The following is a 24,838-nucleotide window of genomic DNA, read 5'->3' as shown; positions in this document are numbered from 1 at the left end:
TGTGATTGATTCAGATTTTGGTCAGTCATTTGCACGCAACCATAAATGGGAAATAAATTTCCCATTGTGCGCGCGCGGGGCGATCCTCGACAGTGTGTGCATGAGTCGGATAAATTGCGAACGGCACTTGAATGAAGAATTCCTCCCGGTTTGTTTCGCATTTAGAGATGATCGCATAATGCCGTTGTCGCCGTCGCTACCTTAATGATACTAGAGCGATCAGTATCAACTCGTCGAACACAGAGCTAAAACTAATAAGCAACCGCTTTGTTGACGTTTCGATTTGGTAAGACATTGTCGAACGAATGGAAATACGCACACAGAAAAGACTGCTACCGCCGCCCGACCCGAACGACGGGAACCTATGTTAAACTTTGTTTGCCATTTATCTCCGTTGAAAACTAATCATCCGAAACTATAATTGATAACTAAATAAATTATTGAATCAATTGTGGTCCTGAAAAGGGCAGTTGTTTGAAATCGGGCTTCAATGCAATTTCAGCACGTTCGCCACGGATACGACGAGTATCGAAAGGCTTCGGAACCCACTTAAGCAATCAATCTTAGTGGATCATGCGTGGACCTTCAAGCCGAATATTTGTTTGTTAAGCAAAAGTTATCGCTCATGCTTCTTCTTCCATCGACCGGTTGAAGAGTTAATCGAACCAACCAAATAATAACACAAAATGTTCATAATAGGTCAACAATGGCATGCAACAAATAGTGTGAAAATTGATTAGAAGAGCACTTATTTTCGACATACAAGAATCCTGTGCCAATTTTCGGATTTTCATACAAAGTAGGCCAAAACCGTATCGAAAATCGGTCGAAAGTTAGTGTTGGGTCGAAAATTGGTGCTGTTCTCTCAGAAATCTTTCATAAGTTCGTGACGGTCTCAAGCCAGGAAATAGAAGATGCTAATGTTATCCAACGTCACTTTGGCGGTCGTATCTCGGAAACAACCTCTTACTTTTTAAGTTCAATCACGCCAAAGGCAGCAATTTTACCAAGAGGGTTGACTTGAGGAATGAGCTGCAGCGCTTAGGCAATCATCGATTAGTGACGCTTTGAGACGAACTGCGTGAAATACCGGATCATAGCGGCCAAGCCTGCATATTGATGAGTATCAATGTACAGAGCCTAAATGCTCATGCAATGGATATTGCTACAGACCAAAGCACTGGACCGATTCTATCGATTATCACGATCGAAGCACCCGAGCTATCAAACATCTAATCTACTGGAGGAGTTTGGTGAAACCGGCCAGAAACCGATCACCCAACCAAGCAACACAAGGAAGCAACGACCAAACAAACAAATTCAATCATCTGGCATTATTCCTGGAACACCAAACACTGGTTCTCGGAACCACAGAACGACAAATGGTTCTTTTCAGGACTACCAAAATAAGTCCAAAAAGAGTTAACTTCTGAAAACTTCATCCGATCAATAACAACACAAAACTAGTACACTTACAAATTCATACACTTGACAAATCAAATTATTAATCATCGTAGTTCTACGTCAACCCCGCGGTAATGTAATAGACATTACCCACCCCAAATTTTTTTTTTTTCTAATGGAAAAAGCTAAACTGATATGCGCTTTCATTTATTTTTGCGTATATTCTTCAACAGCACGCCCGAACTGTCAAACTGTGTTAAATGCTGCTTAGTTACCATAAAAAGCGAAAAAAAGCTGAATCATCTTCAATCAGCATTTATTAAGGCAATTTTACATCCACAAATGCCGAATCATAGCAGTGTTCCCTTATTTATGATAACAAACCAGCATTTGTCGATGGCAATCTATCAATTATGATTCCGCCACACGGGTAAAAATGCGGCACTCAAAACAAGGATAAAAGGTCATGATTTTGGGAGGAAAGTGTATTTTCATGTTATGATAATACACCATGACCAAAAGTCATGAAATCATGAATCTTTTTACGGTAACGCCAGCTGTACGTTACGTTTCCAAAAAGGTAAATTCAAATCATCAAATCATAAACTATGTATGCTGGGACCATGAATAAAATTCATGAAAACATGAACACTATTCATGGATTTAGATAGCTGTCATTTATGATTCCAATTTTGGTGATGAAAAGTGGAAATTTGAGTCATGAAATCATGAAACCGGATCATGAAATTATGAACTAACTTCATGAAAACATACAAACGTCAATTATGATCCCAGTATATTTGTCATAGGTAAACAAATAACATGAAGATGGATTTTGTGCCGGTAGTTTCGGAATAAACTGTGAGAAGAGTCAACTTAACGAGTGCTACATTTTTGACAGGAACGCGAACATCCGGTGGTTAAGTTTGCACGCAAAATGTCACCTCAAACATCAATTGAATTGGCACATCGTCCCTGGACTGCAAAATGCTGGTGGATTGTTTTGGCGATGGAAGAAACGACTCTGCGGGCGTGGAATTACCACTTTCCATCATCCGGCTGCCGAAGGTTTGTGTGATGTGGAGAATGCATCACATCTGAAGTTCCGACGAGCATGGTGTTCAAATTAACCTCTTGCGCAAACAAAACTTATTTATAATTCCACTGAAAAAAAAAACACTACCGATCGCAAAAGACGTGTTGACTTAAATTTAAAAAAAAATGACGGTTAGATTTATGTAACGCCCTGAGCACACAAATTCTTGAATAATTGCCATGGTTTCATGACTTGTAGTCATGATGTCATGAAACATAAAATTTTATGATTTCATGACTTTTTGTTCATGATTCCGGCAACGGATTTTTTTCCGTGCATATTAATTTCACTCCGGTTGCCACAATTTCACTATTTCAAATCATATTATCTCCATGAAGTCGTTCATAAGATGCTATGGAGTGATGATTTAACTGACTTATGACTGATTTAAAGCACATTTACTGTCCAACCAAACCACGAAATGTTGAATTCTTTACCTGGCGGTTTATTTTAGCAAAAACTAAATAACTAGAAATATGCCACTTTCAGAGGGGGGACAGGTAAATATACTTCTTTCAAATCACATTTCACAGTAAATCTCACTCGGCACTAAAGATTCGAGCACTATATCCAAATAAATCACTTGAAAAAAAGCACTACGAAATAAACTATCACGACCGTGTTTTCAATCTTATTTTGTTTTGTTTACGATGGAACAAATCCGGCAAGATCAACGTTATGATAAAATCATTTTCGAGATGAAACGACATTCATCTAGAACAGGTGGCCTCAAAACAGCTTCCATAAATGCTATTTTGCTTTATTTGTGTGACATAAATATACACTTCATAGCCTCTTTTAGAGTGGGCCAACTAGGCACGTTCTAATCTACAAGAGGTTTGGGGGATGCGATGAAGACAACAGTGCCTTGACCGTGGTTTTATGGGCGTTTATTTATAGCAACCTGGAAGTAATTCGTAAACTAAAATTGTTACTTGGGATTTTATAGATGTTTCTGACTTAGATTACAAAAATGGTTCCAGTTTGTAAAAATGGTTTTCGCTAAGAGATTTAAGGCCATATTCAAGTTCTATTATAACTAGGCTGTCAAACATACATACGTGACGAACTATTCATAACTACATCAAATAGTAATTGTAGAACAGATTGTTCGTAAACGTTTTGAAATTGCTAAAGTTGCATCAATTTTTAATATTCGTATAATAAGTCTCAAATGTTCTCAAATGAAAATAGCTCTGACATGAAGTGTCTTACTTATATTCTTTACTTTTGCATTGGTTTAGCTTAACTGATTATCAGATATTATCTTATTTCGTTAAGTATGTGCTGAGTCCCGCACGGTCAAGGTTACCCGCACTATCAAAGATACCCCGTTTTACGGTATCTACCATCCATATGTCGATGTCGGATAATGTTGACAAAATTATAACCTGTATCTCTACTCTAGGTGAACTGTGGGTGATTTTCCCATAGGGGCAAAACGCGCCACCCTCGATTTGGACGAACGACTTGTTTTGTAACGCAGCTTTTTGCCCGACGTTATAGAAAATGTGTAACTATCCTTTTCCATATACAGGAACAGGGTAAGACAAAGAGGTTGAGCATGGGCGTAAATAGCCATCACACTTGAGGGGGGCCACGGCCCCTTCCCATGAGAGATAAAAATCGTAAAGGATTTAGATAACTTAACAATAATTGTTTCGATAATATTTGTGAACCGATTATAGTGGCGCAATTTCACACAGAGGAAGATCAAAACCTAAAAATCGTCTAAAACCGATTGATCAACTTTCTTAGATACCAAATGTAATTTTTATGGAAAAATAGTAAACGTATTTAAAAATCTATTTTTTCGTTTTATAATTCCAAGATAACGTATTCAACCCAATCTTTTAGATCTCGAATAGGATACAAGAATTTAAAAGCAGATTATAATTAGGATTTACCTTTCCAATTCGATTGGCACTTGAATTTTTGCAAAGTTATAAAACAAAATAAAGATTTAAATGTATGAATTCAATTAAGGTTCAAGATCAATGTGAAATTCAAACCTCTTGAAGCCGACAAGTAAAAAAACAAGCTTTTGAAAAAAAAAAAAATGCTTGCTAGTTTGAAGATATGGATTATTGTTGCTTAGCATTTCTGTAGTGAACGATTAATTTCTCATAATCTCTTGAAACCAAAATTTGAACATAGGATTGAATAAAACCTTTTTTGTTGGAGTTAAAAATTTTAAATCCTAATGCTGCTTAGCTACCATCATATTGAAGGAATGAAGGTTTTTTCGTATTCAAATAAAGCTGTCGTCAGCAAATTCGTACGATAGCAGTTGTTGAAAGACAGCAGGATGAAAGGTATTTTGCTCATGGATTTATTAATATCCAATCAGAGTAAGGTAAGGCAAAAGTTCGACCTGAGGGTTGTAATCAAAATTTTCATAAAAACAAAAGCAGTTGAAAAGAAATAAATACCATACAATGAACCTTCAACATATTTGCTATGGTTTGGCTGATTGTCTAAAACACAAAATACCGACACTTTTACGGCAGACATACTTCATACCGGGGGTGACCCATTTCGCATAAAGACGTTTCGCATAAGGACGTTTCGCTTACGGACGTTTGGCATAATGGACGTTTCGCATAAAGCGGTTTCATACAGGTAGCATTTTGAAGAAGGCATATAATTCTGATTATGCCAAATGTCCATTATGCCAAACGTCCGTATGCGAAACGTCCTTATGCGAAACGTCTTTATGCGAAATGGCCCACCCCCCTTCATACCAGCCATAAACTTAAGTTTACAGACAAATACATATTTTTTACATTTTTACATAATTTTACATAAATAATTTTTCATCAAAAAATTGCCCAAAGCCCAAAAAAAAGCAGTTTCTTGCAAAACTAAGTGAAAATGTGAAATTGAAGATAATATGAGAATTTGGAGTTATCTGTAAATTTCTTTGCGAGCTTATATGGGTCGAACTTTTGCCCCGTTGATTCGAACTTTTGCCACACTATGGGCTAAAAATTGATCCCAAGTAGTTATGTAGTAACTAATACACCTCAAAGCATCCTTATGATGCCTAAAAACGCCCTTACATAAAAAATCAAAGAAGATTTTATCCTTATTTATTTCCATGCAATGAAAGTTTGACGTATGGCAAAAAAAATCAACAAATAGCCATAATTTTTCCAAATCTCAAACGATTCTTATGATATTTGTAGTGTAAGTCTCTTATTTGAACACTCTGGCATTTAAAAGCTTTGATTGAATTGAACTAGAAATCTTAGAAAGAAAATCATGTCCCACTCGAACTTTTGCCGCATTCTCTCTAGTAATGTTCAATTTTGGGCTACTAAAAATTGAAAAATAGCCTATGGTTAAAAATCTCGTTCCAAAAAAAGAAGAATTGATGTAATGTCCATATAACCTACGAAAGACACCAAAAAATGTTGCGTAAGAAAAAATAATAAAAATAAGTAAAAAGAAGGTCATATTATAAACACTTATAGAAGAATTCAAAAACCAAACAATCTTCAATATGAACAAGGTTTTACGTTTGTTGTTCAGAAACAAATAGTAGACCACTATTATCTTTTCTATCTATTATCTTTTCAATCTAAAAACTTCAGAAATTTGGTGTCATTATAACATTGAAAAAAAAATTGTTGCGACTTTACACGGTTCGATGTTGTTTTTGTACGAATCCGCCACTATCTTACTATATTAAAAGGATTTAAATGTTCACAGTTTTGCTGTCACATTTGAATGCAACTGCTACACTGACGTCTACTTACCAGCAGTTCATATCTGTTCCCGACGTCTCGGAGACAAATTTATCGAATGACTCATAAATTTGAATATGAAACATTTAAAAAATTCGCGAAAAATGTTTACAAACTAAAGTTTGCTTGCTGCACCATTGTTTATTTTTGAGAATTTTTTTTGTGAAACATTACCATAACTCTCATACACAAACATTTCCCAGTAACAACGATTCATTCTAGAGAATTGATCACAAAATATCGCTGCTTGTTTTAAAATATGGAGAGAGTTTGGCTTTTAAATTAACAATACCAGTACAAATGGATCAAGCCAGTTCTGCTAATTCTAAAACATGCTTCAATGAATTTCAATAACGGGAAAGAGCAAAAAGGAAACAGTATGTGACGTTTTAAAACTACATATTGCTATTTTCTGTCAAACAATGGTCAAAATGTATCTTCAGAATGCATTTAACACGTTTAGTATAATAAGTGCATGTTTGATATTGAAAACTAGTTTTAACTATATTGTCATTTCTTCCCCATATTTTTTCGGGGGGGGGGGGGGGGGGGGGCAAGCCCATAATTCGGGGGGCCAGGCCCCCCCCTGGCCCCTCCCTATTTACGCCAATGAGGTTGAGATAGGTAAAATTATGTTGTAATGCAAACATGCATCAATTGATGACTTATTTTGCGTTAAGTAGCATCCGACGAGAAATCTAATCTAGTTTCATAAAATGTGCTGACCACAAATGGTGACTATATTTGCCAAATTCTGAGCAAAATACAAATCCGCTGGAAAATTGCCAAGACAGGAATAATAGCAGTGTTGTGATGGCATTCGTCGTTTGTTCCGTAGCAAGCAAATATGCAACTTACGCATTCTTTTTAGAGATGGGGGAACGACAAGAATGGAGGAAAAGCTTTTCGTTGACTTTTTAGGAAGTTAGTCTTGGATTCTTTCGCTAACGAAACGACAAGCTGATATGATAACTCTCTGATGCTCAACAGCACAATCCTTCCCCTCAATCCCATCTCGTTTATCAAATGACATTCACGAGTCACAATACTAACGCCTGCAGTTATGCGCCTCGCCATCAAACCTTTTTTCAGGGGGTGTGTCTACAGTAACCAATCAGCGAATTTGTTTACATTCTCTCGCGCTACGCTCTCGCACTGTGAGAAGCATTGTCCGGTATTTGCTCTCGCTTCCAGAAGTAAACGCATACCGGATATTGCCATGCAAAAGGGGAGATCATCTCAAATCAGAAGACTTGGGTGCCATATCCTTGTCAGGTTTCCCATGCCTCTACACTGCGCGCTGCACACCTTTCCGTTTGCGTTGATGTGATTTTTGATGAACCTGGAAGGAAGACATTCAATCAGTCATAATTAGCTCTTGGCAGAATCAAGACTTGCCTGTGCCTCAACGACAATAAACGGTAGACGGTACTTATAATTGCAATCAGCTATTATGATGATAACAGATAACAATAGTGCTAGTTCAATGTATAATTTAGAAGGAAATACCATCGACAAAAGGGTTACCGAAAGTGATCCAAAGATTTGTGTTAATAGACCTTCATCGCCACGAAAATTTTTCGAACGATTGTATGGTCATTTGGAAAAGGAAAATCCCAAACCACGTTGTGATGAGCTTAGTACAGAAACTGGAAGTCATTCTGTCGATCCTATACGATCTCCTTCAGTAAGTTCGGACAGCACGAGCCGATCTTCCCCAACATTAGATATCGAAGAAATGGATACGCTCTATAGTGATTCAGTGCAATTTAGTGATACGTACGATCAACGTTCATATTCAGGATACACCTCAACGCTACCAATAGGTCAGGCGTCGTTTGGACAACAAGGATTAGTTCCGGTACAACCGTTAAGACCTCTAGCAGGAGGGTATGGTGGTACATTTAGACCATTCTTCGGACTTGGTCCAGATGGGTCCCATATACCCGCTGGGCTCTCGGCGTTTCGTAAGTATTGATTTCTTGAATAACTCAATAGTTACCTTAGGTGTCGTCTTGTCAGTGATACGAAACACTGTAGAAAAATTCGTAAACCGGGTCAATTGTTTTGTTTTATTGTTATTATAATTTCATATATTGGCAAACTAAAAGCATAGCATACAATGAACACTTGCACTTTGTGAGCTTCATGGCAGTGCGGTTAGTGTCGTCAGGCAGTTATACGTATCGTGCCATGGGATGTGTGTGTGTTCGATTCTCACTTCAGCCTTTGATACTTTTCGTCAAGAACGTTTCTCGGCTGTGTCACGGGGGCATGCTTATCTGTTAAGTGTTGAGTTACAGTATGTGCAGATAAATGGCTGAATACGGTATCCGTGTTTTAGAAAATGATGTGTGGAACTACAGAAATAACCATTCGGATAGTTCAAAATATCGTTATGGCTCCACAACGCTCATTCGATTCTTGACCAAATTCAGAGTGTCCTCTAAAAATTTGAGCTCATTTGGATGCAAACTGAGACTACACAAGCTCTTCATAGTTTGAATGAGAATTACTATGGAATAAGCAAGCAACTAGTTCGGCTCTTGAGAGTTGAGGCTACGCTGATACTGTAAGATACATTCGTAGGCTACAACTTTGCCAGAGGCCGTATTTAAATCGGACGTCTCAGTAAACTAAACTAGTGTCAAGGTATTGCCAAACAATCGAATGACCGTTAGAAAATCAATAAAAGTTCTTCAGAAAGCAGCTGTTTTGTTCAAATATTCTTTTCTTCCTATGTAATCCCAATTTGATGGCCATCGCAGACAATGACTCTGAGATATGCAGAACTACCACAGTACATATCAGTGCGCATCGTACCTTTGTGCTGTGCGTACACGAAATCTCTCTGCTCTTGGAAGTTTTCTTAAAAACTACCTAAAGCAATAAAACAGTACTTTTCAGTGCTACAAAAACAGTACTTTTCAGTGCTAAAATTAAAAACGGTACTTTTCAGTGCTGCTTTTTCTACTATTGATCCCTTTACGATCCTTGTTTGGACCCGTGCCTTCGATTTTTCGTTCAACCCGTTGGCGAAAGCTAGCGGTGGTAATCCTTCTTGGACACCGTCTTGGGAAAAAACCTCTCGAAGGTCACGTCTTCTTCCGTTTATACATTAAACATGGTATCAACAACAAACAAAAAAAAGGGTGAATCTCTGAACTCACTACTTCCTACCAAAAAAAGTGGGATTTAAAACTGTCACTACACTTGGCAAGAATGGAAGAAAGGACGTTTCCCCGGAATGCGAACTTTCTTCCAAGGGTGAAATGAATAATGTTGATGATTGTATCGAAATAAGCAATCAGTTCGATGCTCTAGACAAATTTTCCGAACACCAAATCGAAGTAGCCCAGGCTCTTTGATTCAAATGAGGAAGCAAAGAGTGCCGCCTATCGTGGTCAGTTGTTTCTAATTTGGGGGATTTAGGTAGGCGATCTTGAACTTCAATAGGGGAATCAAGGTGTCTCCATCCAAATCGCACAGAAGGGAGACTGTCGCGTTTTGCCGGAAACTCTTAAAGATCGCGAACTTCTTCTCAAACATCTTGAAGAGAAGAAGCACAAATCTTTTACTTATGACGACAAAACTGAACGTTTGTTCTAAGTCTTCTTGAAAGGTCTCTCAAGTGACTATAAGTCACCTGAAGAGATCAAAAATGGAATAAATGATTTACTTGGATTTTCCCCAGTCCAAGTAATCATTATGAAAAAGAGAACCCAATCTGGCATTGTTAAGAAAGGGCTTTAATAAGAATATGATTTAGTTCATTTTATTCGATGATCTTCTATTGCCACGATTAATGCGTTATATATTTAGATTAAGTAAATTGAAAACATTGAGGTTAAGTAAATTGAAAACATGTTTTTTATTTCACTTATAAGCAGGTGAAATAAACTCACCTTTAAAAAATCTGAACAGCTGCGGCAAATGATATGTAATATGTTGCTAACCAAATGTTAAAAAAAACCTTAAATTTGTGTTACCAAATTAGGTTGATAGTGTTGTCTAATAACACAGAACATCTAGATATAAGAAATGAATGTAATATTTGGAATGATCCTAATAAAGAAAATAAATAAAAAGTTGTCAAATGTTTTTTGACTTATGTTAGCAACAAATACAAATAATTTGCAATCTGATTTGTAGAAATTTCCATAAAGGCTATTGACATATCGTATTAATAGAAAAGAACAAAACCAAATAATTAAAATTTCACTATGATACCATACCATTCCATCGTAATCTTACCCCAGTCGTTTTAACTTGCCCCGCTGTAGCTTTTATTTATTTATCAACTCACCCATTGCTACGGCGTGACATAAATTGCAAAACCGCAATTGCGGGAAATCCGTTTAGCAAAATGAATGCAAGGTCCCCAATTGCAACATTAGCAAAGAAAACTGCAATTTGATACTTCGAGGGAATGCCCATAAGTCATGCTACGCACTTAGAAGGGATGGCAATTCAAAAACATGAAGACCCCCAAAAACGTCCAAATATCCTATTGTTTCATAAGAGAAGAAGACAAAAATAATGATCTCTTACGTGACGTAACTGATGAGTACACTCCATATGAACACCTTCCTGCGTCAGTAGTGCAAAAAACCTGAGATTTGCGTCTTGAAAAAAAAAAACATTGTAAGGGGAAGCTACCGTAACGTTTGGTGAAATGATCACAAGTCTTTTCAGCGTAATATCGTATAAAAAGACAAAAAAAATCTCAAAAATTTAATATACAAAAAGTCTAGTAATACATCACGAATCGCAAATATAGACGAATTGCAAAAAAAAGTGTCTCATTAAAAGATTTGATAAATAATCATAAGCAGATATTTTGCTTTGTTGAATTAAGTTTTTATTAGTTTCAGGGTGATTCAGGTTTCCGTAATCTTGTAGTTTTATTTTTGGAATTCTGTCAAACTCTTATTTTTTGTTAAAATCTTTTATACAAAATGATTGTTTATGTATTTGGATGGAATAGTAGCTTCCATAACACAAATCATTCTACCTTTACCTTTCGAGAAACGGAAGATGTGGAATGTATCGTTTCATAAAAGCTTCTTTGAAAATACACAGGTCTATGCATCAGACTAAGTAAATAATGTAACACATCGATGGCACCGATTTTTTGCCCACAGATCAATGTCACTCGGAAGAACGGTATGTCCGGAATTTAGGAACAGCTACCACAAGGCTTCACCCTTTGAAGCGATATCAATATCCTGTCACAACGTTGAAGAGATACAGTTGACATTTTGAGGCGGCGAGGTCATTTGCGTTTAGTGCAGTTGGCTTGGCTGTTGTAGAACGTTAATAAGCCATAAAAATTACTGAACTGTTTAGGTTGTTTATCGTCCTAAACATATGACATGTCTTTGGTATTAATTTTTCGTTGGTTTCGTTAGTTAGCTTTTGTGTTGGCGTTTTATGGAAGGGGTAATCGGGGCAGAATGACTTTGCATTTTGTTTCGGTAATTTGATACTGTCATATATATCAAAGCTGCACAGATTGAAATTGGTTTATGTTTCATTCGGATTAGCTTTTTTTGTTTAGAACCTTATCTGCATGATGTGAAAACATCTGTTTTTTTATTAAACAAATTTGTATAAAAGCAAAGAACGCGATGCCGTATGAGAGGCAAGATTGGAGAAAACATGGAAACCAAGAAACAAACATAGTAGTTGGCGGAGCTTTTCAGCTGACGGCCATGGGTTCAAATCCCACTATATAATAACTGTGCTCATAAGAACATTAGAAGCTGAGAAGCAGGCTCTCAGGGTCTCGACTCAATTTCCCTGACCTTCCAGTCAATTTCCAGAAAAATTCCAGACCATTAAAATTGTTGATTTCAACTGACACAGGTAAGAGTTTTACAAAATATTTCTTCGTTCTTGCGTTACATCCTCGTTAAATCTCATTTGTGTTCCGATTAACACTTTCACAATAGAGTGCGGCTTATTTCCACAAGTTGTCGAAACCATAAATTCATGTGCTCTTCTGAATTAAAATCACATAAAAAAGAAACTTCAATATTTGAGCCAAAAATATTAACATTTAGATGTGGTGCAAGCGAATTTCCAAGTTATAAAAAATGACCTTCAGTAAAGTACACATAACTTTGTTATTTTTCAACCAATTTTGAAACTTTTAGCATAATTACTTTTAAAATTTTATGAAAACTTTGTAGAACACTAAATTTGTCTAAAATCTAAACCAGTTTTAGTCAAAAGTAGATTACTCCAAATTTTTCATCATTTTACTGAAAATTTCATCTTTATTTGACCATATAAATTTAATTTGAAGAATGGTGCTAAAAGTTTCAAAATTTTTCATAAAATAATGAAGTTATGGTGATTTTACTGAAAGCCATTTTTAGAAATTGAAAATTCACCTTCAAGACGCTTGCACCACCTCTCAATCTTAATATATTTTGCACAAACTTTGAGGTTTCTTTTTTAATGTGATTTAAACTCATTAGATCAGACGAATTTTTGGTTTTGAGAACTTTTGAAAAATAAGCCGCACCCTATTCCACAGTCATTAACTGAGAACCTTTATAAATTACATTAATGACTATTTACAGTATGTATAGTTTAAATAGTTACTGGAAAACAATGTGAATTTCTTAAAAATGATATATTCTTATAAATGAATGGACCTCAATTTTCATAATTTTATGGAGCATTTTATATTCAAGAATAAGAGAAGATCTACAATTGATAAAAAATCATTCATTTAAAACGAAAACACACTTCAGGATAGTAATGTAGCGCTAGACAGTAGATGAATTTCCAAACAGAATCAATTTCTTTACACTTAATTTTTAATGAAGTCTTCTAAAATATTCCAATAAAATATAAAAAAAATACTGTCAATTGAAATTTAAAATTAATGGTTTATGACTTTTAGGACACTACAAGTCGTATTGCTTTCCAGTTCGAGGCCAGTAAAAGCAGAAAACAACTTAAACCGATGATTAAGGATCTGATACAAATTAACTGAATTAGAGAAATCAGCAGTATAGATATAAAACATTTATTTTTAAATTTTTTTTCAAGCGTCCTCGATAGACAGATTTGAACTGGTCAAGAAGATCCTCAATACTTTGCCTTAATTTGTCTAATAAGTTTGTTTTTGTTGCATGTGTATATAACGTGGCAGGTACGAGGATATGCTATGACCAGGAGTCAAGGAAATCACCTTAACGCATAAATCCTTGACCGGTGGGAATCAAACCCGCGAATCTCAGCTTGGTCTTGCTGAATAGCTGCATGTTTACCTCTATGGCTATCTGAGCCCCCATTTATTTGTTCTAGAATAGATTTAAGATTTAGAAATTCCTTCATTTAGAACACCTTGAAGAATTCCTTTCAGAAATTTCTCAAGGAAGACCTATAGGAATTTTCCATGTGATGCTTCCACGCAGTTTTCTAGGATTCGTTACAAAATTTTTATACGGAAATACTTAAATATTTCCACCATTATCATTTCATCAAAAATCTCGGAATCTCAACCAAATCAAACATCAAGAGGGCTTGAACATTATCATGAATCAGTTGGAATTATATCGAACTATATAGGTCTGTTGACACGATAAATTGAATCAATCTAAATTTCAACTATTATCATCTGTTTTATATTGGTAGAACTCGTTTGGATATTGAAACACAGTGCGGGTATTTTGTCCCTAACCTTAAGTGAAATTCCCTGGCCATGGTGCTCCAATTACCGTTATTATCAAATAAAATATACCATCCAAACGGCAGTCGGCAGTTGATTACTACCGTTGTTCTGCACCTCTGGGCCGAATTTGAAAAAAATCCTTAGTCAGAATTTTGAGTTGAGCCCTTTTGAAGTTTATACGATAGAAATCACATAAAATATGCCACTTTAACCCAGACAACCAAAATGTACGTATAACGAAATAACCTGGAGGCTTTGTATGTGGAAAATTTCACTTATAAGATGTCGCGAAAAGGCCTTCTACGTACAAAAGTGGAGGCTATATGTGTGCATATATTATGTGATGAATAATAACATACATTGCGAGTGTATAAATATTCTACCGAACTCACCTGTGATCTTATGCGACTTAACTTATGATAATAAATGTTGATTTGACAGCTGCTACGGATTGATTCGACTTACTTTGTATGAGTATACGGGACAAAGCAAAATGTACAAATGAACTCAGAAAGAAAGTGTTTTATGCGAGGAAACTCATCAATCTGACGAGTTTATCCACGGTGTTTTGCAAGTTTGATGTAATTAGTATGAATAAACGAGTTATAACGTGAACTTTCATGCGATTTCTGGTTGTCTGGGAACTTTTTTAAACAAAGAGATTACAATAAAAATTTTGTAATTTTAATTGTTTGTATGGTTTTAGATATTGAAAAATATTGCGCACTTTGTTCACTACTGGACTCCGCACTTCATAAGTGCGACAGCTCATGGAGTGCGGGATGAAGTGCGAAACGTCAAACGAAATGTCATGTTGTTTTGTTTTGATCGTGTCTGCTGCTAAAAGTGATTGTGTTAAGAAGCATTTGATACGAAATTCAAAGTATTTAAATTATGTTTAATCAAGTTTCTAACAACATTATTTCGAATATTCAGTACCGGAGAGCTAGCTTGAATACAAAATACTACTGTTTGTATGGCTACTATTTTCTGGGTTTGTCTAGAGCCCGGTTATCCGTCGTCTATCGGAAAAGTAAAACTACGATCTCATGCTGGATCCACGAATATAAAGAAGGAGGATTTCTCACGGAAGTGCAAAGAGCAAGGGTGTTCCGGAAGTTCAACGTCGAACACCGAAACTGGATCATTCAACTTTACCTCTCACAACCCGTGCTTTTTTTGGACGAATGCTGTGAACTCTTCTTAAAGCGTTTCAACATAACTATCAGTGCTGCTAGTGTTTGTCGTATATTGCATGCGGAAGGACTAACATAAAAGGTCTTGGAAAGAAGGGCCATTCAAGTAAGAGAAGATCAAATCTTTCATTTCTTTGCTGAACTTTGTTCTATAGAATGGGATCTGTATAACTTAGTCTTTCTCGATGAAGTGTCTCTAGATAGCAGAGATATGCTTCGTAATCGAGGTTATGGAGTAAAAGGCAAGAAAATTATTTTCCGAGGTGAATTCGTGCGGCGACCGAGGGTTTCGTTCCTTTGTTTTTGGGACTGCAAGGAATGCTAGATAGCTTCCAGACCGAAGGAACGTTTACACGACAAATATTCTTCCAATATTGTCGATCGTATCGTTTGCCCTGAATAACGAAAATGTTCGTAGTTAACCCGCATTTAAAAAAAAAATGTGGCGCATGTGAGATTTCGTAAGACCAAAAATAACACAGCGTAACAAAAATGAACAAGGATCAAATTATGTGTCTCTAGTAGTTTTGGGGTTGCTTAATCCGGTGCCATTCCCAGAAATCCGGTGCCATTCCAGCACGTCACAATTTTTAGCTACAGGTCGCCAAAGTTGTATAAAACACTGGTTTTATTAATGTTTACATGAAATTTAAAGTACAATTTATCAAACTATTTCATAATCTAATCCACCAAACATGCAAAATAGAACTTGAACTTTCATTTCAGACATAATTTGATTGAAATTGCGCGATTAAATTTCGATTAAACCGATTTTTTCAACATGCTTGCAGTCTCCATACAAAATTCTTCGTTTCTTCTATATGGCAAAATACAACAATTCTCTAAACCATCAAAAAATAACTTTTCCGCGTCGAAAGTATTACAAACTTTGATGATAAGTATTGTTATACATATAAAGTTTGAATTCTGTTGCAAATTAAGCCAATATATTACCTTACAAGCTGGCAAACTTGCATGCAAGTTGGCTGAAATAGTCATTTTTTGCATTTTCAACAGTCAATATCTCAAAAACTAGACGTGCTATGATATTTCTGAAAACGGCAATGGATTCAGCAACCCTTAATTAAGTGAATAGCGGTATTTTGGTGCTGGAGACAAAAACGTGTTCCGCAGTGTAATCTCTATTGGATTAAAGAATGGGCAGTATGGTGGGAGGAATATTGTTATGATTCCAATAGACCGCAAATAGTATATGATGTTTTCATCACAATGGATTCTGGCGCCATCCATTATGCATATGGAATTACAACCGGGTTAACTTTCGGCATTTACTGCATATTCAACATTTGACTGTACCAATATACAGGGTGTTTGGTTCCATGTTTTTAATAATTTGAGGGTCGATAGGTCTCCATGAGATATGAAATAGTGCCCATGGAACATAGGGTCGCAAACCACTGCTAAGTGAGTTATTCACGATTTTAAGATTTTCAACTTGGTCATCTTTGTAACCTCATATCTAATTAACTATGCGTCATACATTTGATCTCAGCGCATGAATCGAAAGCTTATGATCTAATCTATCTTAGTGTCTTGGACGTAAATTTTGCAGAAAATGATTCAAAGGCTCAAATTACGAAAAGTTTGCAAAAAGTGACGGAAAAATCAGCATTTTTCGACGTATTTTCATGAATTTTATTAAAATTATCGTAATTAATGTTAAAAAAGTTCTTCTACAAAATATGCATTAACTTATTAGCTACAAAAGTGCCTTTGACAGCAAAAGTGTATCTCTTGTAAATTCGTCACAATATCATGTTGAAAGTTGTGCTTCAAACAGCAAAAAAATCAAAAAAATTGACGGCTGTTTACCCTATTCGTTCGTCCGTTCGTGTGTTGATGCCTCTGCGTGTGAATGAAGTGCTCGGAGACAACAGATGTCGGTCGTGCCGAAGCAAAGGGGAAATGAAATCGCTTCGCAACATGCGCCATTTTCTCTTCGCTGTGGCGTTTGGTTTGCAAACAGTCGCATAAATAGATTTAGTGCGATCGCCGCACGACCATCGCAGAAGCGAAAGTGTGTTCATAAAGACTGATCCTTTTAAATTCTTCGCACTAGTAGCTGAGCTACGGTGCAGAGCGGATGGGGGGTGCGCTTGTGCGTGTAGCGAGAACTCAATTTATGCATTTCTCGCCTATGGCGTTGAACTTTTGATGCATTTTGAAGGGTTTTAGGTCGTCTATTAATTACATAGAGGTGGACAAGGGAGAGTAGAATTTATGACGTGCCATGCACGCCGTTGGTAAAGTACAACATTACCAAGTAAACCTCGCCCGTGATGCACAGCACGAGCGAGGTGTATTTTTAGGTTCAATAAAGTAATTTAGGTATCGCACTAATGCTTAGCGTGAACTATTGGAGCAGCAGGATGAAATATCTCAAAACATTAGTGACCGTCTAACCTACTACAGCTTGGTTTTCTGTACAAGGTTGCTTACAAATTATGTTCAATAGATCAATAATCTCTCAGTTAACTATTTTTATAAAATCAAATAATTGACCTACATGTAATATTTCATATAATTTGCAGTGGCGTATCCAGAAAATTGTTCAGGGGAGACGACCGACGCAAAAAATAGATGTTTTTACATAAGTTAGGATGGCTTAAGACAGTTCAACCAAATCATTTTGTTTTTGTTTTATCCAGCAAAATAATAAAATAACAGCATAAAATAAAGAATTTCTTTTGAAATTGAGGCTTTGTACTTTGTGCAGTCACAATTCCAACATTTTTACTTCATTTTTAAAACAATTTATGATAGATTGAACAAAAACGATACAATTTTATCAAGCAGGTTGATGGCAGGCAACCCACCAAAACCCGGAAATATGAGAATATTTGTTATTTTTAAAACAAAACTAGTTTCATGTTATTTAAAGCTCCCGCAGCAAATTACGGATGCTAATGGTCGTCACTATGGCAAACCTGTAAAATTTCGTGAAGGGAAATATCCTTCATTATTTTAGTAACAGAACCTCCGAATTGTCAACCCTCCGAGAGGGCGAAAGTGTAAACACGACACGTAGCAAAATTTTTTTTGGGATGAACAATATTTTATTGATAGTATGTCTTACTATCAAGAACTTTGGTCATCACCAAAGCCTCTCACTAATTTGAATTTAAAATTCAAATGTTTAATTTGAAAAATAAAATTCAATTCACATTTTCAAAACTGAATAAGCCAAACATGCTGTTAAGAGCGTTTTTCGTATTTCAAGTAGTTTCACACCAAAAACTTACTCCAAAATCCACTAAGGTGGAGAGGGAGGGAAAACACAAACACAAACACATCCCCTCCCACTGATCACTTGTTTCTGTTTTGTAGACAATATGATCTGAATTTTCTTTCTGGCGTTATGTCCCAACTGAGATAGAGCCCTGCTCCTCAGCTTAGTGTACTTATGAGCATTTACATAGTTATTAACTGAAAGGTTTTCTCAGCCAAAGTTGCTGTTTTGTATGCGTATATGGGCAAAGGCATATACGTTTTAAATGTTTTATATGGAACAAAGTCCACGAGACCCCTCCCAGCTCTGAAATTCTTTGGAAATGGGCATGTAGCTTAAAGACAGCCATAAAAGCACTGCAATATTAAATAAATGAAAAACCGAATAAAGTATCTGTCAAAAAATACAAACTCTAGTGGAATTAAATGGTATAGTACTAAATTCGGGTTTTCTTTTATTTATAGGTATTTCACCAAACAGTTCGAAGATTATTACACAATATTCTTAATTTTTCTTATGATCTCAATTAAATGCTTTTCACACAAATCAAATGCATGATTACTGCATCCAGATGAAAATATTAATTTAGAAATTTTTCAAGAGTCTATCCTGCAATTTCCAAGTTGTTCATTAGTAAACGACCAATTAACTATGCTACGAATTGTAATATGAAAACAATTAATTCCTGGTTTCTTAAGACACCAAAAATATGGAATAGATTCAGCGGGTAAAACTTTTCTTTGGAAATCATCCAAGAATTTCTCCACAAATTCCTTCAGGAATTCTTTCAGTTAATGTTCTCAGGAATTTCCCAGGGATACCTTCAGACTGAGACCACTTGAGGAATCCTTTGTCGACCAATAAGGACTGTTCATTTTATAAAGTGGACACCTTGTGCATGCTGTATCTTTTTTATTAATCAATGAAATTTCAATCGGTTTTTTGCACATCGTTCGACTAGTATTGTACAATGTTGTGATAATAAAAATTCTCCAAAATAATTAAATTTCACACGAATATGGAACAACGATTAGATCGGTCGATTTTTTGAGGTTATCAAAATCAATGATTGTAAGAAATTGGCTGGAAAATTCGATAATTTATATTTTCTATTTTCAAAAAGGCTTGTTCTTCGAAAGCATCATCAATCAGAAGCCTGATGGAAAAAATCTAGTTATTTTTGGAGCAACAATTTTACAGATATAATAAAATCAATTTTCCCGTATATTTTTAAAGAATTTTTTTTAAAAATTTGATGGGAATTGATATGAGTAGAATTTTTTGTGTAAAAGTACGTCCTGACGGAAGTCCTAATTTAGTATTAATATGAAAAATAACTTACGCCTTCATAGAGTTACTTAGTAAGTCCCCACGTCACATTCAAAGCACAACAGAAACACAATTGCTTTATTCTTAGAAGACCTATCAAAGTACATTGACAATCATCAAAATTGGCAACACTGCTGTAATGAAATAGATTTTATTTTCCATATATTATTTTCATAATATGTTATTCTGTGATTACCAATTGAAAAATTCGGAGAAAACTGTTTACAATTTGCTGTAGATCGATAAATATGCGTACATGATTTTAAAAGTATGAGACTTTTTAGTAAAACTACCATAAACAGTAAAATTTATACTTAAGACTGTGGTTTAATCTCACGATTTAGCTTTCGTTTATACTAATATAGTGTCTTTAGTAATCCAAACTAGTTTTGAACACGCTTTTTACTGTTCTCTTTTGCTGGGAGTGAAAGGATGGTGTATCAGCAAATTTGGCCATAAATCTCGAAGACTTATTCAAACAGACTCAAGTCAGAAAAGTTAACAAATTTACATCATCAATCCTACGTGTTTCGAAAACGAAATTCTACACGTTCCGCTCTAAACAAACTCGATTTTTCACTTTTAGAACGTTTAATTTTCGGATTTACAAAACGACGAAAGTAAGATTCTCCTCTTTCGCAACCTTACCGCTACTTTCGCCGCTCCGTTGTATGGGAGACAAAGTGACTTAACCACGAATCAAAACAAAACACTACTTGAGTCGATTTTACACTGGTACAAAAACGTCGTAAGTAACTGATTGAAACGGCTTATCATTTTGTCATACATTTTTTGTGGGAAATGATAGGAACTACCTAGTGACTACATGATGGGAAATGATAGCAGCTACCTAATAACTACACGAGCTGATTACATGCAAAATTTAGGCGATATACACGGTAAAAAATGTTAAAAAGTGGATTCATTTTAAAACAGTTTTAGAAGAGAGGTTGGGATTCTTCTTAATTAACTTTCTCAAAACCGTTTGAAAGTTACTTACGTCGATTTGAAAAAGTAATCGAGAAATGGGTAAATCACTAAAGTTACCTAATGTCATAGAATGGTGGAATATAATTGATATTTTTAAAGCTTTACCTTTAGTAGAATAGTAAAGGATACAAACATACAATTTGTTCATAAAAATAAGGATTTTTAAATAATGTTAAACTTTGACGGACAGCTTTTTTTAAGAGTTTTTGGAAAAACTATTTAGCTCTTCAACCAAAAGCATTTTCAAAGATTTTATATTTTTCTAGCATTTTAGAATAATAGGTCAACGATACACAGAAAACCGATTACGATTTTATCAATAAACAAAAAAGATATAGCATAAACAAAGTGTCCACTTTATAAAATGAACAGTCCTTACCAGGCTGGTTTTCGGGAGGGCCGCTCCGACAACAAACCAGATATTACCAGATACATCTTGCAAATAATCTTAGATAAATTCTTGGAGTATAACTAGCAGACTCACCATCCGTTTATTCAATTGTTTGGATTGGAGACGAGGTGTCAATGTCGTTTGTGAATTTAGATGGAAGCAAGGAGTCGCGCTTTGGGATTCACTGTTCAACATTGCACTCCAGGTTAATATTAGGAGATCAGGCGTGCAAAGAAATGACACTATCATGACACGGTCACATCTTCTTCTTCTTCTTGACATTACGTCCTCACTGGGACAGAGCCTGATTCTCAGCTTAGTGTTCTTATGAGCACTTCCACAGTAGTTAACTGAGAGCTTTCTTTGCCAAAGTTGCCATTTTCGCATTCGTATATCGTGTAGCAGGTACGATGATACTTTATACCCAGAGAAGTGAAGGTAATTTCCATTACGAAAAAATGCTGGACCGACCGGGAATCGAACCGAGACACCTTCAGCATGGCTTTGCTTTGTAGCCGCGGACTCTAACAACTCGGCTAAGGAAGCCCCACGGTCACATATGGTCCTTGGTCTTGCGGACGATATCGGCCTTATTTAAATCGATCGCAGTGGAGGAGGTTTTCGAGGCTCTGAAGAATCTGAATATCTCCAAGAATTCGTTTAGGAATATCTGTCAAACTTCAGCAATATTTTAAGAGATTACCCCTGATAAGAATTATTTTATGAATTTCTCCAGGATTTTCTCCAGAAATTCTTTGGTAAATTCTAGCAAATTTTTTTTTTCATGGATTTTCTATTAGATACATCAAAGAATTCCTCTAGGAACTCCTCTAAAATTTCTAGGGGATTTCGCGGATTTATCCTAGCACTCCTTCTCTTTGGAATTCCACTAGGGATTTGTTCAGAATTTCCTCGAAAGATTTTTACAGGAATTCTTCCAAAGATTCTATCAGGAATACCTATTTAATGCCTCCAGAAATATTTACAAGGATTTCTCGTGAAATACTTCCAGAGCTCCCTCCAGGAATTCCTTGAACTACATGCCTTCCGCATTTTCTCCAGAAACATCACCAAGAATACCTCCAAGAGTTTCTCCAAGGATTCCTCTAAAAATACGTCCAAGGTTTCCTCCACGAACTACACATGAAATTATTTAAAAAATTTTACTAAGAATAGCTTCAAGGAGAAACTCTGGAAGAATTCCTGGAGAAACGAATGGAGAAGTTTCGGAAGGAATCCTTGGAGAGATTCCTAAGGAAATTGTTGGATGAAACCCTAAAGGAATTCTTGGAGGAACTTTTTAGAGGAATGCCTGCAGGAGTCACCGAAGAAAAGTTTAAACAGAATTCCAAAAAGAGTCCCTGAAGGAAATCTTCATAGTTTACTTAGAGCAACCTTTTGCGATATTCATCGAGGTATCCTTAGAAATATTTCTGAAGAAATCTTTGAATGTTTTCCAGTAGGGATTCATGGGATTATAACTGACAGAATCCTTGGAGGTATTCCTAGAGAAAGCCCTAGTGGTACTCTTGAAAAAAATCAGTGGATATATTATTGATTGCTAGAGAAAACCCTGACGGTATTCCTAACAATTCATTGGAGATAGTCCTGGAGGAAAAAATGAAAGTATTCCTGGAGGAATTTCTGCGGGAAACTCCGAAAGAATCACTGGAGGAGTTACTGAAGGTTACTAGACAGCTCCTATACAAATTCCCGCAGAAATTGATAAAAATATCCTGAAGTTTTTCCAGGAGGAACCCATGGTGAAATTTCAGGAGGAATCTTAGGAGCTATTGCTAGCGGAATCTAAGCAGTACTTTATGGACGAATCCTGAAAGATATTTCTCTACCTGGAGGTATTCATGGAAGAAACCATGAAGATAATCCTAAAGAATACTTGAAGCTATTCTTAGTAAAAATTTTTAAGTAATTTCATGTGTAGTTCGCGGAGGAAACCTTGGACGTATTTTTAGAGGAATCCTTGGAGAAACTCTTGGAGGTATTCTTGGTGATGTTTCTGGAGAAAATGCGGAAGGCATGTAGTTCAAGGAATTCCTGGAGGGAGCTCTGGAAGTATTTCACGAGAAATCCTTGTAAATATTTCTGGAGGCATTAAATAGGTATTCCTGATAGAATCTTTGGAAGAATTCCTGTAAAAATCTTCCGAGGAAATTCTGAACAAATCCCTAGTGGAATTCCAAAGAGAAGGAGTGCTAGGATAAATCCGCGAAATCCCCTAGAAATTTTAGAGGAGTTCCTAGAGAAATTCTTTGATGTATCTCATAGAAAATCCATGAAAAAACAAATTTGCTAGAATTTACCAAAGAATTTCTGGAGAAAATCCTGGAGAAATTCATAAAATAATTCTTATCAGGGGTAATCTCTTAAAATATTGCTGAAGTTTGACAGATATTCCTAAACGAATTCTTGGAGATATTCAGATTCTTCAGAGCCTCGAAAACCTCCTCCACTGCGATCGATTTAAATAAGGCCGATATCGTCGGCAAGACCAAGGACCATATGTGACCGTGGGGCTTCCTTAGCCGAGTTGTTAGAGTCCGCGGCTACAAAGCAAAGCCATGCTGAAGGTGTCTCGGTTCGATTCCCGGTCGGTCCAGCATTTTTTCGTAATGGAAATTACCTTCACTTCTCTGGGCATAAAGTATCATCGTACCTGCTACACGATATACGAATGCGAAAATGGCAACTTTGGCAAAGAAAGCTCTCAGTTAACTACTGTGGAAGTGCTCATAAGAACACTAAGCTGAGAATCAGGCTCTGTCCCAGTGAGGACGTAATGTCAAGAAGAAGAAGAAGATGTGACCGTGTCATGATAGTGTCATTTCTTTGCACGCCTGATCTCCTAATATTAACCTGGAGTGCAATGTTGAACAGTGAATCCCAAAGCGCGACTCCTTGCTTCCATCTAAATTCACAAACGACATTGACACCTCGTCTCCAATCCAAACAATTGAATAAACGGATGGTGAGTCTGCTAGTTATACTCCAAGAATTTATCTAAGATTATTTGCAAGATGTATCTGGTAATATCTGGTTTGTTGTCGGAGCGGCCCTCCCGAAAACCAGCCTGGTAAGGACTGTTCATTTTATAAAGTGGACACTTTGTTTATGCTATATCTTTTTTGTTTATTGATAAAATCGTAATCGGTTTTCTGTGTATCGTTGACCTATTATTCTAAAATGCTAGAAAAATATAAAATCTTTGAAAATGCTTTTGGTTGAAGAGCTAAATAGTTTTTCCAAAAACTCTTAAAAAAAGCTGTCCGTCAAAGTTTAACATTATTTAAAAATCCTTATTTTTATGAACAAATTGTATGTTTGTATCCTTTACTATTCTACTAAAGGTAAAGCTTTAAAAATATCAATTATATTCCACCATTCTATGACATTAGGTAACTTTAGTGATTTACCCATTTCTCGATTACTTTTTCAAATCGACGTAAGTAACTTTCAAACGGTTTTGAGAAAGTTAATTAAGAAGAATCCCAACCTCTCTTCTAAAACTGTTTTAAAATGAATCCACTTTTTAACATTTTTTACCGTGTATATCGCCTAAATTTTGCATGTAATCAGCTCGTGTAGTTATTAGGTAGCTGCTATCATTTCCCATCATGTAGTCACTAGGTAGTTCCTATCATTTCCCACAAAAAATGTATGACAAAATGATAAGCCGTTTCAATCAGTTACTTACGACGTTTTTGTACCAGTGTAAAATCGACTCA

The 24,838-nt window shown here is 36.0% G+C and overlaps 1 protein-coding gene across 1 annotated transcript in view; it reads left to right on the top strand.

Moving 5' to 3' along the window:
• The first annotated feature begins 7,639 nt into the window (after positions 1 to 7,639).
• Positions 7,640 to 24,838, top strand: part of LOC5567514 (homeobox protein rough) — a 64,766-nt gene continuing 47,567 nt past the window's right edge. Inside the window, exon 1 of the mRNA XM_021857306.1 lies at positions 7,640 to 8,216. Within this exon, the coding sequence (XP_021712998.1) occupies positions 7,703 to 8,216 (514 nt within the window). The 5' untranslated portion in view covers positions 7,640 to 7,702. The remainder of the gene's footprint in view (positions 8,217 to 24,838) is intronic.

Source organism: Aedes aegypti, chromosome 1, assembly GCF_002204515.2.
Source record: "Aedes aegypti strain LVP_AGWG chromosome 1, AaegL5.0 Primary Assembly, whole genome shotgun sequence".
NCBI lineage: Eukaryota > Metazoa > Arthropoda > Insecta > Diptera > Culicidae > Aedes > Aedes aegypti.
Note: the sequence above shows the minus strand (reverse complement) of the source record. Positions and strands in the feature narration are given on the sequence as shown.